Here is a 19,306-nt window from a genome sequence, read left to right as displayed (position 1 = left end):
AGGTTTGGTGTCAGACTCCAAAGTGCATTGATTGTGAAAAATATACCCCCCACCACCCCCACCCCCACCCTCAAACATATTCTTTGCTGTAAGATGTAAAGTAGTTTGATCATTTCCAAAGCGGTGAACAATGTCTCTGAGAGATATAACTTCAATTGTGTCACATTGTAAAAAAGCGTAGATCTTTGTTTGTTTCCATCTGTAACTTAATCTGAAAACACTCCTCTCTCACTAACATCTATATTCATTTGTAGGTGATTGCTTCCCCCATCTCATCACTCTGAACAAGGATCCTGGATCCCTGATGCACTTTGACAGTGAGCTGACTTTAGTCTCAAAAACAAAAAAGTATCTCGGAACAACTTGAAATTTACCATCATAATAGTCGGCATCGCCCTGAACAAGGATCAGTTGAAAATATTTGCGAAATTTCCAAGGAATAATTTTAATGATTTTTTGAAATTTGAGAAATTATCTCTCTGCCCTGATGCACTTTGACAGTGAGCGACTTTCTTCTCAAAGACAAAAAGTATCTCAGAACGACTTGAAATTTACCATCATAATAGTCGGCATCGCCCTGAACAAGGATGTGTCAAAAATATTTGCAAAATTTTAAAGGAAAAATTTTAATGAATTTTTGAAATTTGAGAAATGATCCATTTGCTCTGATGCAGTTTGACAGTGAGCTGACTTTCTTCTCAAAAATAAAAAGTATCTCGGAACGACTTGAAATATACCATCATAATAGTCGACATCGCCCTGAACAAGGATCCATTGAACATATTTGCACAATTTCAAAGGAATCATTTTAATGAATTTTTGAAATTTGAGAAATTTTCCATTTGCCCTGATGCACTTTGACAGTGAGCTGACTTTCTTCTCAAAAACAAAAAGTATCTCGGAAGGACTTGAAATTTACCATCACATTAGTCGGCATCGCCCTGAACAAGGATCTGTCGAAAATATTTGCAAACCTATTAAGGAATAATTTAAATGAATTTTTGAAATCCATTTGCCCTGATGCACTTTGACAGTGGGAGGGACTGTGAGGGGACTTCATTCTTCTTCTTTTCTCCTGACCTGAACTGTGTGTGTGTGTGCGTATATTCGTCCACTTACCAGGTGTGAGGTCCATGTTGTTCTTGTCGTTGCAGCCTTGGAGTGAGTCCAGTGTGCGAGTGACTTGACTGGCGAACTCCTCGCCGCCGTTCATACACTCCCGCTGCAGATGGTGACGCAGGTCGGTGATGTCGTACTCATACCTGTTGACGTGGGGAAGACGTTGAGTGGCGTTACGTTATGTTGCCTTAGTGTATCCAAATAAAATAACAATGTAAGATGAATCACTGATAAGGTAAGGAGTTTGTAAACTTAAAGGTGCTATATGTGATTTTTTTTTCTGCTGTTGTTGTTGATATGAAAATGATGTGAAATAGACACAAAACAAGAGTACATTTCTATTTAATAATAATCTATTATATTGTATTTATATTTAATGTATGTTAGATTATGTATTTTGATTAGGGCTGAAACAATCCCTCGATTAATCAAATACTATTTTGATTGATTTGATTTAGCGGTTTGAGGTTTTTTTCATTAATAAGACAAGATTTCTGATCGTTTCAGCTTCTGAACAGTGAATATTTTCTAGTTTATGTGATATTTCAGCTTCTTAAATGTGAACATTTTCTCGTTTCTGTCATGTTTCAGCTATTATGAATATGATTGTTAGCTGCAGCTCAGAGATATAAGCGTCTTTAGACATTTTCCTTTAATGTCCGACTTAAAATGTCTCAAATAACAGTTTCTACCTCATGTATGGATGGACGTTGCTTATGTAAGTATGAAAATTGCTTCATAAATAAAACAGCACCTGTTAACTTTCCCTTTTTTTTTTTTTTTTTGTTTGGTATGTATAATGTGACTGAACCCAAAAAATATGTGATAAATGGTTTCACCGCCTGACACTGTGGGCACATATTAACAGTCCACCCACCACCTGAGCTGTTATTTTTGCTAAACCTCTGCCAACTGGATTAAGTAGGCATTCATTAATCAGTTGTTGTTACGAATTACCAATTATCTTATCCACTGACAAACTTACACATGTCACTATTTTAGACTCTCCGTGCACGATCTTCAAGTCAATTACGCGTCCAAGGGCAAAAGCGCAGATCACACATTATCTATTCATATCTAGTTATAGTTTTTTTCTTCTGCCTATTGTCCTCTCAATTTTTAATTATTCATTAATTCATTTTTAAATATTCCTCTCCAGCAATATCATCCGATTCATCCAAAGTAAAAGTTGCACAAACGTGTGTGTGTGTGGGTGTGTGTCTATAGAAACAAATACACGATCGATCCGGACAATACAATGAAACCTCATTTGTGATTACCATGGAGACAGCTGAATCACTTTCACCGAAGCATGAAGTGAAAACATTGTGTAACTCTTTCGTTTTTTTTTCTAATTTTTGCGTAGCAACAATTAGCAACTTAGACTTTAGCACTGATTTCCATAATTGACGGCAAAGTAATTGAAAAAAAAAAACGTATATGCGTCGAGTCAAGATTGTTTGTAACCATGGAAACTGTCTTGAGATAATGCAAAGAGGTTCAAGCGATGCCCACACATGTGCAACTCAGTGCTCGGGGGAAATATGAGGACGCACAAATGACGGACACTTGGTGAGTGAAATCGAAGTTACTGGAATGGACTATGAGCTTGTGTACGCGTTCTTTCTCTAAAGTACCGTTAAAGTACCCAGAAATAACAATTCTAACCTCTCAACGTGCAATTGTGATGCTTAATCACTGAGTTAAGACGTAGTCGTTTACCCAAAACCCTGCTTGTACCCATCCAGAATGGGCGTCTCCCGGATGCTGAGCGTTCCGCTGGAGTTTGGCCCCTGACCCCGCGAGTTCCTCAGGCTCTCCCTCGCCTGGCCTCCCATCAGCACCGAGGGGATGTAGTGGATCTCGTTGGCCGCCTCGGCGCTGGCGCTCTTCTGGGGCTGGGGGATGCGTCGGCGCTTGCACCAGCGCCTGCGGGTGTAGAGGATCAGCACCAGACACAGGATGGACAACAGAAGGGCGATCATCCCGCCCTGAGGGACGGAGGGGTGGCAGTTGGACGGAGACGAGACAGGAGAGCGAGGGAAAAAAAAAGGAGAGGAGAGAAACAAATCAGAGGGCTTCAAAGGAGAGAACAGAGTCAGAGGCTCTTGCCAAGTCGAATATAAATCAAAGTCGCGGTCGCGATGCCAACAGTGCAATTTGAACAACGTTTCCAATGCAGTTTGGAGAATAACACCTACAGCGCTTTGGAATAGCAGCAGCTCTCAGGGGCTGTTTCACCTCCAAACTAAAGCACAGAAGCGTCGCCGTGCTGATTATCTTCAGGCGATTTAAGGCCATAGGAACGCAAGTACGGAAGGGTCAAAAGCCACGAGCGACGACTTCTCCTCGGTGATCACTTCTCTGTAACCAAACCGTGTTCCCCGACGGTTAACCGTTGAAGCGTGGCAATAAATGCTTTTTTTAAGTACACACGCATTTGCAATTTGGACACCCTAATGGCCTCCTTGCAGAGCGTTAGATAACATCACAAACAACACACTCGTGTCAGGAGGCTTTTAAATCTCACAGTAATGACGGACATGTTCAGACCTGGCACTAACATGCGTCCCAAACCTGAGGTAAATGTCACAACTGTGTTGTTTTTGTGCAACTTTCACATGAGCCATTTCTTTTTGTGCTCGTCCGAAATATAACGCGTACGTCTATTATTCGCGTAGCTCTCGAACCGATGCTCCGAGTGATTCCAAACTCGACAGGTGTCTTGCCACGGGTACGAGTGAGTGCGGCGCCGAGTTTGACGTTGTTTGGCTAAGTAATGCAAAAGATATCGGTTAAAGGTGCCATATGTAAGAATGTGGCCAAAAACGGTTACTACATTCAAATTCAAAAATACCGAGGTCTTTTGGTTTGGTTTTCTGACGTAACTGGCAACCCGTGGTTGCTCGGCAGCTGAGGCTCTACTGACTGCAATGATTGGTAGACGGCGGTAGGTGGCGCCACATGACGCCAAAACACGATTTCAAAACATAAACATGATTTGCAGTCTGCAAAATATTTTTTTTTAATGCAAATATTTTGTCTGTACTGTTGTTGTTGGTGAGTTCAGTTTGTTATATGAACATTATTCCTGAGTCTCTGTGACATATTAGGAGGATTTTATGGCCGGTTGCTTTAGATTTATTACATAATTCACCTTTAAATATATTAGTTGAAAGAAGCACACATGGGCTCTACTGTAGCCACGCCCCCTCCAACTGACACAGCACTGTGTAGACGAGCAGAGAGGATAAGTGGGCCGTTTTGGCAGAATTTAATCCGCGGGTAAAAAGTTACGCTAGTGCAAGATGTGTGGGTGATTATTATGGTTTTGCAACAACATGCCAACAAGCACAGGTATGCAGCAGCTATTCAGAACGTAGCTATTCAAAACTATGTCTCAAGGTCCCAACTTAATAATGACTAAAAACACACACACAAAAAAAAGACTTTAAACGGCAACAAAACAAAAAGTGTTTTCATGGGTTTTGAGAGCCGTACGCCGCAAACTAAACAGAACACACACAACACACTGAACGTCCACTGTGTGTCAGCGGAGAGTCTGGGCAGTGCACGGTTGTACGGTCTGACAGCTGCAGGAATGAGAAGACTCGTGCGATCACTTCTTTGCAGACGGCGGGGTGGAGCAGCTGGAGTCGCTGACAGAAGCTGTCAGAAGAAGAAGAAGGCTCGTGCGGGGCATCGCTCGCTCGCTCTTTGGCCATCGCCCTGGTTCTCCTTCCGTCTCTACTGTAAACCAGCGAGGGCATCTGTGGCTGCAGAGTCTGCCCTTTTTGACCACGTTTACTCCGTCTCTCCAGTCAGTGATCTGATTGGTTGATTGGTCTGCTTTTAGTGCCGTAAAAGCACAGAGGAGCTCCAGGATTTATCAGTTACAGTTCCAGGGTCTGGATAAGACAACATCTGGGGTCTGAGTCAAGATGGTGCTCCACGGTCAATTTATCACTGATGTAGGTGGTGTTTTGCTCTTATGGTGGCTCTTACATCTTCTTCTTCTTCTTCTTTAAAACACATATTTGAGTCCCAAAGAAGTAAAACTATCCAAGTTTTGGAACTCGAGAATAAGAAATGTACTGTGAATAAGCAATGACAACTAAAAGAACCAACAGTAGTTAAAAAGGAGAGTTAAAAAAGCTACACGTAGCGGAGTCATCAGCCTCAAACAAGCTTTATTTTAAAGGTCCCATATTTTGAAAAAACAACTTTTTTAATCATTTAAACCCTTATATTTGGGACTCTGGAGGGCCCTATTAGTCAAAAAAGATGACTCAGTCACGTTTTTGTGGTGCTCCTCGGTCGAAGTACAGGAGATAAAACACGCGACGTTGACGTCCACGTTCCTCGGGACGTGACAAGATGCTAAATTTGTGGAATTGTTGACTCGCGGATCTTCGCTTTGTCCCGTAAAACACGCCAAAGTGCAGGCGAGGGCGAAAAACGGAAGTTCGCGAAAAGTTCTATTCTTGGCTCCACAGTGCAGCACAGAGGTCTACACAAACTTCCAGCCTCAGAGGATTCATCTGAGAGATACTACTAAAGCGAGCGTTGTGAACAGGGCTGTTTTGGCAAGGGTGATTCAACTGCTGTGGTGCTTCATCACAGACATGTTCATTAGGGAACACCAGGGAAAAAACAGGATATAATAACATGGGACCTTTAACCCTGTAAGACCCACGGTTGTAAATTTACAACGTTAACTTTAGCCATCCCTAAAAACTATCTGTTATATTTTATCTGGTTTTTTACCACATGTACATAGTCATTGGGTCTTATTGTTCAGTCTAACAATGTTAGTGGATGTTACATTTGTTTATAAATCCCACTTTATGGCCATGAACGCAGACAACTTTTCAAGATTTCCTCCGAACAAAATCTCTTTGTTTCATTGGACTGGATTCATCAGATTTAAGTTAGTAAAATGTCTTTTATATTTTTTTTGGATGTTATTATAATGTGTAGAACATGTACATATTTAGTTATTGTGAAATAGATGCATCAAATTTCATTTAGAGCTTGTTACATATTTGTTGTAATTTTACAACACTGGGTCTTGGTGGTAGCAAAAATAGCAGGCTTGTTACAATGGACACAGACAGGTTGTATTCCCTCCACTACATCACTGCCTGAAACAGAGGATTTTCTTTATACATGAACAGTATACATTACATACATTATACCCTTGTGTTGTGTTCTGGTCAAATTTGACTGTTTTTAAAGTTTTATGTCTAAAAAAATACATAGTTAATTTGATCAGACTGAGCTAAAATCCCATGTCTTTGTCCACAAAGAGGATATCAACAGACAATTCAGTTCTGGGAAAGGTGTAAATGTTCCTGAATGTGGGGTGTGGATGTAAGTGGGGGTTTGCATGTTTTTCTTTTAGTATGATAAGTAGAGACCATAGGCTCAGACATTCACATTTACATTTAGGGCATTTAGCAGATGCTTTAGTCCAAAGTGTCTTACAATCAGCAGACAGTATTGTCTGCCTTGAAAGCATTTCTACCCAGAGGACTTGGTCCACCACCCTATTTATTCCTTCATGTTATGTACTACTATATACAAAGCATTTTTATACGTGTTAATTCATTGCTTTTTTTTCCAGAATGCCATCAGCAAGGTGAGAGCCGCGATACAGTGTGCAGGATGTGATTGATATCATCCAAACTGGAGAGAGTGAAGTTGAGATGAACTCAATGACACTGATGAGAGTGATGAAGACTCAGATGAAGATGTCTGTCAACAAGTGGACAAAGTAAACCAACCACCCATGAACTGTCCAGCTGATAATTACATGGACTTTGAGCCAAAAACAAACAAACACATCATGCACCGTGACAGGTGTCGCTGGCCGAAGAAATATTTCATCAGTCCCAACACAGATTTTTCTGGTCTGGATATGATCTTAAGGCAAAGAGAGTCCAGCAACACAGACAGTGACATCATGAAGCCTCTGAATGATCAGAAGAGACCATCCAAGAGATGTGCACACCTGTTGGACGTACACAAGGACATGAAGACAGGGAGAGGATGCTGCAATAAAGGATTCACCAACACACAATGCAGCAAGTGTGATGTTCGCCTTTGCTTTTCAGAGGACAAGAACTGTTTTTAGGACTTTCACTAACAATGAAAGTTTGTCATGAAAAGAAAAAAGGAATGAAGAAGTTGCTAGAAAAAGATAGAGTTTTATCCTGTTTATTTATTTATGTATTTATTTTTAATAAATGATTTCATAAAAATATGACTGTGTGATTATTTTTAAATGTTATATACATGTATGGAGCTAAGTAAGCAATCAAACTTGCAAATAAACCCTTAGTTGTTGTGAATTGTTGTTCAGACAAAGTGAGTAAAAAGACAGAAATTCTGCTACCACCAAAGCCCAACGTTGTAAAATTACAACGTTTCTCTAAAAACGTACATAAACATTTTTTTTCCAAAAACTCTTTGATTTCTGCATCTAAGGCCTCCTACAACAACATCTGAATGGTCAAATAGGTAGGTAGGTATTTCTTAATTTGGGTCTTACAGGGTTAAATATCACATCTTAGAGATGGTACATCTCAAGGTCCGGACGACTGGGTCACTCCCCCTCCCATGACTACTTTTCATTTGACCCGTTGCCTTTCTGATTTAAATGACACACGAGTTATGGGGGGTTGAGGCGATGCATCTGCATCCACATCATCACCATCAACACAACCACCACCAGCAGCAGCAGCAGCAGCAGCAGCAGCAGCATCACTCACGGGTGCCGAGAACTGGGCGTGGGCACGAGATTAGACGGATGAAGGGCACTGCCCCAAGGACAAGTTATACCGGGGGGGGGGGGGGGGGGGGGGACAGGAGACACAGGATCAGATGGAATTCTGAGGGAAAGAAGACTCAGCAGAGGAGACCAGAGCCGAGTCAGAGGATCTGAACGCGAAGGAAACGCAAAGGCTGCACGTCAGACCGCGTCTCCTCCTCCGCGGTGTTAAAAGCAGTTTTCTGGACACTTGGATTTGACGTATTCCTTATCTGATTTCAGCGATTTGCATTCGTGAGACGACGAGTGAATCATCATAATGAAGTTGTGCCTGTTCAGGAAAAAACCAGCAGGGTCAGGGAAAGATAAGCAAAAATGCATTGAACACTTTTGTACATTTTTTTAAACGGAAACATTTAATTACGCTAAGAGTTGTTTTGTCTGTTTTTTTTCCTTCCAATGGCTCGTATCTGTTTAAAGTTTAAAGACTCGAATTAGCATAGGTTGTTTGCCTCATCTGCATAGTACAAGGACAAAAGAGGGAATGATATGAAGCACTTGTGCAAGAAATATTCATGCACAGTGGTCACAAAAGGAGGCCACGGTTATTTGCGTTCTAACGACTCCATTTTCACATTTTGGGCTCCTTAATGAAGTCTACAGTGTGAGGGGTTGAAGGCGTCGTTATTTCACTGTTGATCTCGACAAATACAGACCTTTGAAAAACTGACGCTGAGCTTAAATGTTAAGGTTTAATGACATATTTACTAATTAAATAAATCTGCACTAATCTATTTTTTGTTGTCTTACATTAGGAAAATGATATTAAATGACTAAATGAGCTGTGGAAGTTTTCATTTGTGCAAATAACCTCTTTTGTCGATTTGAGGACATTGTTGTTATTTTGACGTTTGGGGAAACGCAGATTATTATTGTTATTATTAACGTTCATTTGTCACTGTTGTCTGACATTTTATTGGCCCAAAACAACCATTAATGAACCATAACAATAAATAAATACTTTGTGACGATCATGACTTCACATTTCTGCCATTATCATATACTGTTAACTTCTATATCAGTCAGTTAACATGCAGTTTGGTAATGCATGTTTATTATTTATTATCCTTATCCTTATTGTCTTGCTGCTGTAACACTGGAAATTTCCCCACTGCGGGACGAATAAAGGACTTCTTATCTTATCTTATCTTATCTTAATATGTGTTCACATTAAGCCTGAGCCAGAGTTGACTTGATTTAAAAAAACATGAGAGACCACAGACTACGGAAGAGGATTAGGGCCAAACAGCGAAAAGATATTTGACTTCTGACTTTAAACTCAGAATTATGACTTTAAACTCAGAAATACAGGTGGCCAGAATTCTGAGAATAAAATCAGAATTCTGAGTTTTAAAGTCAGATTTTTTTAGAATAAATTCAGAATTCTGAGTTTAGTCAGAATTTTTTGAATAAAGTGAGAATTCTGAGAAATCAGTCAGAATTCTGAGATTAAAGTCATAACTTTTTGAATAAGTCAAAATTCTGCGTTTTAAAGTCCGAATTCTGAGATTAGTCAGAATTTTTTGAATAAAGTCAGAATTCTGAGATTAAAGTCAGAATTTTTAGAATAAAGTCAAAATTCTGAGTTTTAAAGTCAGAATTTTTTGAATAAAGTCAGAATTCTGAGAATACAGTCAGAATTCTGAGAATACAGTCAGAATTCTAAGATTAAAGTCAGAATTTTTAGAATAAAATCAAAATTCTGAGTTTTAAAGTCAGAATTTTTGGAATAAAGTCAGAATTCTGAGTTTTAAAGTCAGAGTTTTCAGAATAAAGTCAGAATTCTGAGGTTTAAACTCAAACTTTTTAGAATAAAGTAAATAAAGTCAGAATTCTGGGTTTAAAGTAAATATTCTGCATTTTAAAGAATTTTAAATTCAGAATTCTGAGTTTTAAAGACAGAATTCTGAGATTAGTCAGAATTTTTAGATTAAAGTCAATATTCTGAGTTTTAAAGTCAAAATTCTGAGAATGAAAGACTGATTCTCTAGTGTGGAGCCTTCAGGGTAGTTGAACACTAATGAACTAAACTGGTGGGTAATATCTGTTTAGTTTTGTTTTTCTCTTGAGTCAGGATAATGATATTAAAAGTCAACTACCGCCACTTTAATCTGTATTCTCAAGTATTTGAATGGTTGTGAATGTTGTTAGGGTTTGTGTTTTTTTTTTTTTAAGTGATGGATATTTAAACTGTTATAACAGGGAGTCACAGTCTGTAGAATATGTATTGAAATGCCTTTTTTGAGCAAGGTCCCCGGGGGTGCAGGTAAATGCTGGCGAGTCATAAGTACGGGTTAAATGCACAAGTCAAACTCCCTGTCACTAATTGGTGCGTGTGTGCAAATAAATATAGTGAAGTGTCACTTGTTAATGTGCAGTCATTTCACTGGGAAAGAGGTTAATTTGCTCTAATTAAGACCGGAGTTATGGGAATCTGTTAGTTTGAAAAGTGAACATATAAACGTGGGCCCTTTTTTTTTTTTTTTTTTTAAAGTTTACGGTGTAATGTTAAGTGCCTCCGTTGTCTCTCGGCCGCCGAGTAAACTGGAATATGTTAAATGTCAAGTGCTTGAAACGGTTTGCAATCAAATCTACCTCAGTGACAAATGTAATTCAAACCCATCATCCTGCATTAACGCTCACGCATAGACGGACTCATATGGAAGGGAAAGAAAAGATGTTTAATGCTAGGCATTACTTGGAGTCAAAGTGAGGACTAAGTGGACTGTGTCCTCTTATCGAGCCAATAAAACCAAACCACATATCAAAGCATGCCAGCGCTGCAGGCCCCGTAATCCACTTACTAACGGATGAGGATGATGTTATAATGGCTCCAGTGCTCCTCATGACTTACACTCCCGTCACGCCAGTTCTCGGGCGGAAAAATAAAAGAGAGAGAAGACGCGGCCCGTCCTCGTCTCGACAGAACACGCGTGGCATTAGAGCCGAGCTATCAATCTGTCACTTAGTCTTTGGATAAGAGGCGTCGGGACGCAGGGAGGCGGAAAAGATGGAGGATATCTGACAGCGACGAGATAGAAGTAGGAAGTTTCTTTCTTTGAATATAATACAGGCAAAGTATCGCCAAAGGCGGCCATTGATCAGCTGTGATAAAGATGCACTTATATATTAGGGGAAATTGACAGTTTTCATGCAACAAATCCTGGGATACTGCAAAGGTTAGTGCAGGGTTAACGTTTGCATTCAGTATTTCATCATTTTGCAATTTGCTCTTTCACATTTCTACACATCGGGGCCGGTTTAAACTCCGAATTATGACTTTAAACCCAGAACTACAGGTGGCCAGAATTCTGAGTTTAAAGTCAGATTTTTTAGAATAAATTCAGAATTCTGAGTTTTAAAGTCAGAATTCTCCATTTAAAGTAAACATTTTGAGTTTAAAGTCAAAATTCTGAGTTTTAAAGTCAGACTTTTTACAATAAAGTCAAAATTCTGAGTTTTAAAGTCAGACTTTTTAGAATAAAGTCACATTTTTTAAAGTTTTAAAGTCAGAATTCTCATTTAACATTTAGTAGCCCAGCATTTGTTGCATGAAACATTTACAGTTTTCATGCAACAAATCCTGGGATACTGCAAAGATTAGTGCACGGTTAACGTTTGCATTCAATATTTCATCATTTTGCAATTTACTCTCTTTCACATTTCTACACATCGGGCCGGTTTAAACTCCGAATTATGACTTTAAACTCAGAACTACAGGTGGACAGAATTCTGAGATTAAAGTCAGACTTTTTAGAATAAAGTCACATTTCTGAGTTTTAAAGTCAGAATTTTTATAATAAAGTCAAAATTCTGAGTTTTAAAGTCAGACTTTTTACAATAAAGTCAATATTATGAGTTTTAAAGTCAGACTTTTTAGAATAAAGTCACATTTCTGAGTTTTAAAGTCAGACTTTTTACAATAACGTCAAAATTCTGAGTTTTAAAGTCAACATTTTTACAATAACGTCAAAATTCTGAGTTTTAAAGTCAATTTTTTTTAACAATAAAGTCAAAATTCTGAGTTTTAAAGTCAGAATTCTCCATTTAGCATTTAGTAGCCCAGCATCTGTTGCATGAAAAACAGTTTTCATGCAACAAATCCTGGGCTACTGCAAAGGATTAACGTTTGCATTCAATATTTCATAATTTTGCCATTTACTCTTTTACATTTCTACACATCGGGGCCGGTCTCTCTACACGTCGCACATGTTTTACTGTTTGAGTGATTTTTTCAATCCGAAAGTTTCCCTGCACAAATCCCAAACTCATTTTTGCACTTGTTCAGATGTGACTAATTCATGCAGTGGCGCCCGGCGAACGAGAGCTTTTTCACCGTGTATCTACAAACACTATGAAAATTAGAAATACACGCTAGAACGGAGGGGGAAACGATAGCTTAGCTGTTTGGCACAAAACTGTATGATATTCACTTATTACTTACAGGGGAATTGTGATGATAATTACAAAGGTTTTAGTTCAAAGTTGTGAGACGAGCTAAATTATCTCAAATACCGTTCCGTGTCACAAAATATGAGCAAGGTTGACAATGTTAATACCCAGATATGTTATTTTACACCGGCATGGCAATAATAAAATGTCCTTTCATTCTCCAGCAGTGAGTGACATGAAGGGAAAATATCCTGAGTGACAGCGACTCCAACGCTGATAAAGTGAAAGGTAAAAATTGGCACTGAAACAGCCAAAGCTGCCTTTGCATTTTGTGTTTTTTCTATTTATTTATTATTTTTTCTATCTCCCTTTCATTCAAGGTTGTGTCTATAGGAAATTAAATTGGGGCTAAAAGTCCACGGTTCATTTTCTTTCAGTAAGAGGCCACTTTGATGCCCTCCACATTTGCAAAGGGACAATAAATCAGCCGGGGCAGCATGTAACATTTCAGCCCCTGTGAACGTCTGATTTATTAAAAGCACGCCGCGCTTTCCTTTATAAGACGCTGGACCTTCTCGCTGAAATCCTGACTCAGAGCGGAAATTATCTGATGCCGTGCCACATCCAGTCTGAGTGACTGTTCCTGCGTTGCTGCCCGAGAGGCACGAAGCAAACGCGACAGCGGAAAGACGGAAATAAAATTACCACAGAGTACAACAAAGGCTTCGTAGTTTCATGAATCTCTAAGAACGGATTCTGGATGTGAGCGGGAGACAAGATTCTGGGTCCTTCTGCGTCCCAGCTCTAGTTTGATTAGCTCGTGTGCGACAGGTAGAACACATTGACAGAAGCTTTAGCAAAATGAATTATCTATTCTGCTCAGTCCCAGATTTTTGTTGCCAGGTTTTTTTTCTTTCTTTCTTTCTGTTCCACGAATGCTTGTTAAATCAGCATTTCATTTGCCAACTTACTTTTCTTAAAAAAAAGGAAAAAGTAAGGTATCTTGGAAGCGATGTCACAGAGGATGAACCGCAAATGTGCCGCACGTGTGCTCCATACCCTGACAAATGTTACATGTAGGGTTAAATTGGTTAAATGAAAGACACCAAACCATGTTATGAGTAGGTTTAATGTCTTAAATACCTTGCTAGCATAGTAAATCTGAACATAGTTAGAAACTACCAGCTAGCTTCTGAGCTTTTTTAGCTCTAGCAACTATAGCTGCTTAGCAACAAACACCCATGTTCTTTACTATTCTTGTGGGCAAATTGGCTCTCAACATAGTTAGCCGCTAGATTCTCTCAACTAGCACCCACATTTTTAATTTAGCAACTACCAGCTAGCTTCTGAGCCTTTTAAGCTCAAGCAACTATAGCTGCTTAGCAACTAACACCCATGTTCTTTGCTAGTCTTGTGAGTAACGTGACTCTCAACATAGTTAGCCACTAGATTCTAGCAACTAGCACCCACATTCTTAGTTTCGCAACGACCAGCTAGCTTCTGAGCTTTTTTTATTTTAGCTCTAGCAACTACAGCTGCTCAGCAACTAACACCCATGTTCTTTACTCGTCTTGTGAGCAAAGCGAATCACAACCCATTTAGAAGCTATCTTCTAGAACCTAGCACCCACATTCTTAGTTTAGCAATTACCAGCTAGCTTCTGAGCTTTTTAAGCTCAAGCAACTATAGCGGCTTAGCAACCTAGACCCATGTTCTTTGCTAGTCTTGTGAGCAAAGTGACTCTCAACATAGTTAGCCGCTAGATTCTAGCAACTAGCATGCACATTCTAAGTTTAGCAACTACCAGCTAGCTTCTGAGCTTTTTAAGCTCGAGCAACTATAGCTGCTTCGCAACTTACTCCCATGTTCTTTGCTGTTGTTGTGAGCAAAGTGACTCTCAACATAGTTAGCCGCTAGATTCTAGCAACTAGCACACACATGCTTTGTTTAGCAACTACCAGCTAGCTTCAGAGCTTTTTTTTTTAGCTCTAGCAACTAACACCTATGTTCTTTGCTAGTCTTGTGAGCAAAGTGACTCACGACATAGTTAGCCACTAGATTCTAGCAACTAGCACCCACATGTTTAGATTAACAACTACCAGCTAGCTTCTGCCCTTTTTTTTTAGCTCTAGCAACTATAGCTGCTTAGCAACTAACAACCATGTGCTTTACTCGTCTTGTGAGCAAAGTGAATCACAATAAATTTAGAAGTTAGCTTCTAGCAACTAGCACCCACATTCTTAGTTTAGCAACTACCAGCTAGCCTCTGAGCTTTTTTTTTTTTTTAGCTCTAGCAACTAACACCCATGTAATGTGCTAGTCTTATGAGCAAAATGGCTTTCAACATAGTTAGTTGCTAGCTTCTAGCAACTATAGTACCCACATTCTTAGCTTAGCCACCAGCTGGCAGCAAGCTTCTTAGCAATAGCAGTCAGCTGCTTAGCAACTAGCATCCATTTTCTTAGTTTATTTTATTTAGCAAGCGCAGCTAGCTTCCTAGACTTCATGTTTAATCTTTATGTTTCATTCCAAAAGATTTTCTGAAGAAACATAACAAAATAAGAAAACAGCTTACTAATGAAACTCGGTTATATATAACCTTAAATCTAAGGTGCATACAGAATTGTGTCTAAAGTACTTTTTTCCATCTCCTTTTGTATTTTTGCTGTAAATTGTGCCATTACATTATTTTCCCCAGTGTTAGATGCTTCGCAAAACGAATAAACTCCTTTGTTTTGTGCCGTTGAATTCTTCCCCCCAGTGTTGGATGCTTTGCAAAGTGAATAAACTGCTTTGTTTACAAAGGGAAAAATTATCTTTCCCCACAGTTGAAACGTCTGTATACAGTGTGTCTGTCACACACCACGTTCTGCACTCACACTCCAGTGTTTCAAGTCCGTGAATCCACTCCTTTTCTTTTCAACGGGGCTTAATGGGAGCGACGAATGAGCAGCTTCGTACCGAGTTTATGATGATTTTTCAGATGCAAAGCCTGAGTTGAACAGCAGCAGAGAACGCTCCCAGTGTGATCAGGCGAGGCAGCTGGAACACACTGCGCACACTTCCACTGTGTCCCAGCCTCACTCCTCTATGCTCCCACTTGACTTCTATACACAACGCAGTATTCTATTTGTGTTTGAATCATCATCATTCTCTATTCCTGTCACACCTTGAATGGAATGAACGTGGTAGCGAAAGTTTCATATTCGGTGGAAATTACATCTCTTCAAAAACAGTTCTGCCTTCACGGAGATTGTAGCGCAACAGTGTCAGAAATAACTTGCGCCGCTTGATCCATCGTCGATACGAGTGGGGCTTTAGTAGAAAAGCGTAACCGCCCACCAATTATTTGTTTCCACCAACACAGGAAATTCCATTTTAGCGCTCCTCTCTCCATGGCGCTGTGTTGTCTGCATCACAGATTCAGCAGGACTACAAATGCAGCGGGGGGGGGGGGTGGAGTTGGTGTGTCTCGCTCTGTCGGCTTTTTAAAAACACGGCGCGCTGCGGCGGGACCGAGCCGGGGATGCAACTTTACAAGCGGTCAGGGCCGCATCGATTTAAGATTTACACGACCAATGCTATCACATCCACATGAATGATGAATGTCAACATCCCGCGGAGCAGAGCTGTGTCACGCTGACCTGTTGCTTTCCATAAATCCAGGCTGAGTGTGTGTGTGTTCTTGTACTTGCGGCATACTGAGGACCAGTGAGGGTTTTTAACCAACAAAGTGAGGTCATTTTTACGGAGTGAGGACATTTTGGCCGGTCCTCACTTTGTTTTCATTGAAATCACTTCCTTAGGTTGCAATAACATGCTATACTCAATTTGTCAAAAAATTTAATTTTGGACGACTTTTTCTCAAATTTTGGACCATAATTTTTTTTTCAAATATTGGAACAAATTATTTTTTTCAAATTTTGGACCATCATTTTTTTTTTTAATTTTGGACCAAATTTTTTTTTTCAAATTTTGGACCAAAAATTTTGGGTCAATTTTTTTTTTCAAATTTTGGACGACATAGTATAGAATGACGTTTTTGTAAAAAAAAATTTAAATTTGGGTCAATTTTTTTTTTTGAAATTTTGGGTCAAATTTTTTTTTTTGAAATTTTGGGTCAAATTTTTTTTTCAAACGACATAGTATAGTATGCCATTTTTGTCAAAGATTTTTTTTAAATTTTGGACGACCTAGTATTGTATGACGTTTTTGTAAAATGTTGGACCAAAGATTTTTGGTCAAGTTATTTTTTTCATTTTGGTCGACATAGTATTGTATATCGTTTTTGTATAATGTTGGACCAAAAATTAAAAAAAAAAAAATCGAAAAAGTTTTCCAGCCCTTCCACCTGCAGACATTTTATGGTACTGCAACCAGTAGTTCTTTGTAGATGTCATTCATGAAGTAGATATTTGTAATTGTGTTGATTTATAAAGTGGAAATGCTGGTCCTCACTTTGTTAGCAACCCAGTCCTCAGTATGCAGCAAGTACAAGAATGTGTGTGTGTGTGTGTGGGCGTGTGCGTGTGTGTGTGTGTGTGTGTGTGAGAGCGAGAGGGTGAATGGGAAAAAACAACAGACAAATAGAAATCCTCTCTATTGATCTCTCTCTCTCTCTCTCAGTCCAGTTAACCATTATTGGTTGAATTGTCGGTAATATGAAATGAAATAATGGTACATCACCTGTATCGCAATCATGAACCTGTTTTACTACATAATTTGATCAAATATTAGGTTTTAACATAGCGAAAAAGGGGGGGATTTTAATGCAGAGATGTGTTGTTTTCACACCAGCAATCTTGTTTTTGTGTGCGAATATGGGGATTTGAAAGAACCGTGACACCACGGGGGAATTTCCCTGACCACAGTTCAGCAAACTAAAACAAAAATAGACCAATTTATCAAAGACAAGCAATACTTCAAAGTGATTTTATACAGAATATAAAGTGGTTATCGACAGGGGGGGGAACGCTCGAGCTGTCGTTGAAGGAAAGCAATGACTCTGTAGTTTTTCCGAACCTAAACTGATATCAGAGTCTTATAGCCTGTTCTTACAGTATATGACATTTATTTATTCTTCTTTTATCCAGAGGCGCAGCTTGGGGCCCCCGAGCCGATAGGGGGCCCCCCGACACTCGGAGCCTGAGGGCTGTTTTTACTGAAATGTGCAGTGAGCAGCCGCCTCTCCGTCCCCCTTAAAAAACAATGGGCGATTTGCAATGACATCTCAGTAGGAAACCCCCCCCCAAAGGGGCCCCACCTCACTTTAACCTGTGTGAAGTTATCGTTCCTCAAGTTGGAAAATGAAGAGGATTATTTACAGTGTAATGCATATCTTTTTTTACTCAGTTTATATATGTTGTTTTTTTCAGTTATTTACAGTATTTTATTGTTCTATATATTTATATTGTTTTATAATGTGTGTTTTTTTTTACAGTGTAATGTATTTTTTTTTACTAAGTTTATATAGGTTTTTAAAAGCTATTTACAGTATTTTATTGTTGTTTACATTTATATTTTCACATACTTTTTAATTACAAGGTTTTTCCATGTTATTTCATTCATTTCGAAAAAAAACAAAACATTTTGAATTCATAAATTTTTTCGTTGGTGTCAGATTATTTATAATATAATGGTGATGAACTGGTTGGAAGGAAGAGCCCCCTGGGAATTTTTACTTAGGGCCCCTACAGACTCTAGAATCGCCTCTGCTTTTATCCCATCCAGTGATTTTGACTAGAATCTGACCTATAATACCGAATAAAAAGGGAGGTACATCGTTGATGAATTTCCATTATCGGCGTTAAAAGTACTGCATGTCCTTCCAATTTGTTTCCTCCAGACTTGAATAGAGGAGCCGCCCGGCACAATCTGCTTCCATTACCGTCCGACGCCACACGGCTCTTATACAGACTCGACTGCTCCTCACCTTTCGGGCTGAGTGGGCACAGAGAGGGGCTGTTTTCACACTACTGATCCGCGGCAAACTCGTACCGCGAGGGCAGGCTGGCAGCCATGCTGGGTGAACCAAAATGTGGCCCATTCTTGTCCAACACCGGCCAGCATAATGGATAATGGCACAAGTGACGAGGTCCTGCTCTGCAACTGTTGAAGACGCTGCATGTCGGACAAAACCTGAAAACTACGGCTGTCTGAGACCTTATTGACAAAAAAATATCATTAGTTTGGAATTTACTGCAATGCTTCCACAACGTTCTATCTCCTGTCGTCAAAGTTTAAGAAGCCGTATTAAACATTCATATAATGACTCAGTGTATTTTAAATGTCCCTGCACTGTATATACGAGGATTGGACTGATTTATTTAAGTGCTGCAGCAAAAAAAAAAAAAAAACAGCTTATTAAAAACTGCAAATTAAAATGTCTGAAGTGAGTGTAGCACAGACACACACACAGGAGCTGAGGACCGGACAAATTAATCAGCCACACTTAATATTGGAGCCTGTTTTTAAAGTCAAATTTGGATGATTCATGCTGATTCTTAGAAAAAACAGTGCAGCAGTTGATGATTTTTCTCACTACTGAATTTCCTTTTTTTTCCTGTTTGAGTTGAATAATTACAGACGATGGACTAAATCACTTGAATTAAATCAACATTTATCGAACCACACGCTGTCCAATTTGCATTTTCTGTCCACGCTGCACTGTTGCGATATATTTTAAATAAAAATTCAACCAAAAATATAAACTTTTGGATAAAATAAAGTATTAGTGACTTTTTAAATTGCAAAGCTAACAATGTGGGTTGCTAGAAGTTAGCGGCTAACAGTGTTGACCTTCACTATGCCAACAAGGCTAGCAAAGAACATGGGTGTTAGTTGCTAAGCAGCTATAGTAGCTCGAGCTAAATAGCTCAGAAGCTAGCTGGTCGTTGCTAAACTAAAAATCAGGATTCTTATCGATTTATGCTATGCTAACAAGAATAGCTAAAGTATTAGTAT

General features: G+C 39.2%; 1 protein-coding gene across 1 annotated transcript in view; it reads right to left on the bottom strand.

The window, feature by feature from the left end:
• astn1 (astrotactin 1) overlaps positions 1-19,306 on the bottom strand; it is a gene marked incomplete at both ends in the record, with an annotated part of 401,060 nt that overhangs the window by 290,355 nt on the left and 91,399 nt on the right. The window contains 2 exons of the mRNA XM_083888886.1: positions 1,120-1,262; positions 2,842-3,110. Of these exons, the coding sequence (XP_083745012.1) occupies positions 1,120-1,262; positions 2,842-3,110 (412 nt within the window). The remainder of the gene's footprint in view (positions 1-1,119; positions 1,263-2,841; positions 3,111-19,306) is intronic.

This window comes from Microchirus variegatus (assembly GCF_963457635.1).
Source record: "Microchirus variegatus genome assembly, chromosome: 5".
NCBI classification, from domain to species: Eukaryota; Metazoa; Chordata; class Actinopteri; order Pleuronectiformes; family Soleidae; genus Microchirus; species Microchirus variegatus.
The sequence above is the reverse complement of the archived record's forward strand: the minus strand, read 5'-3'. Positions and strand labels throughout refer to the sequence as shown.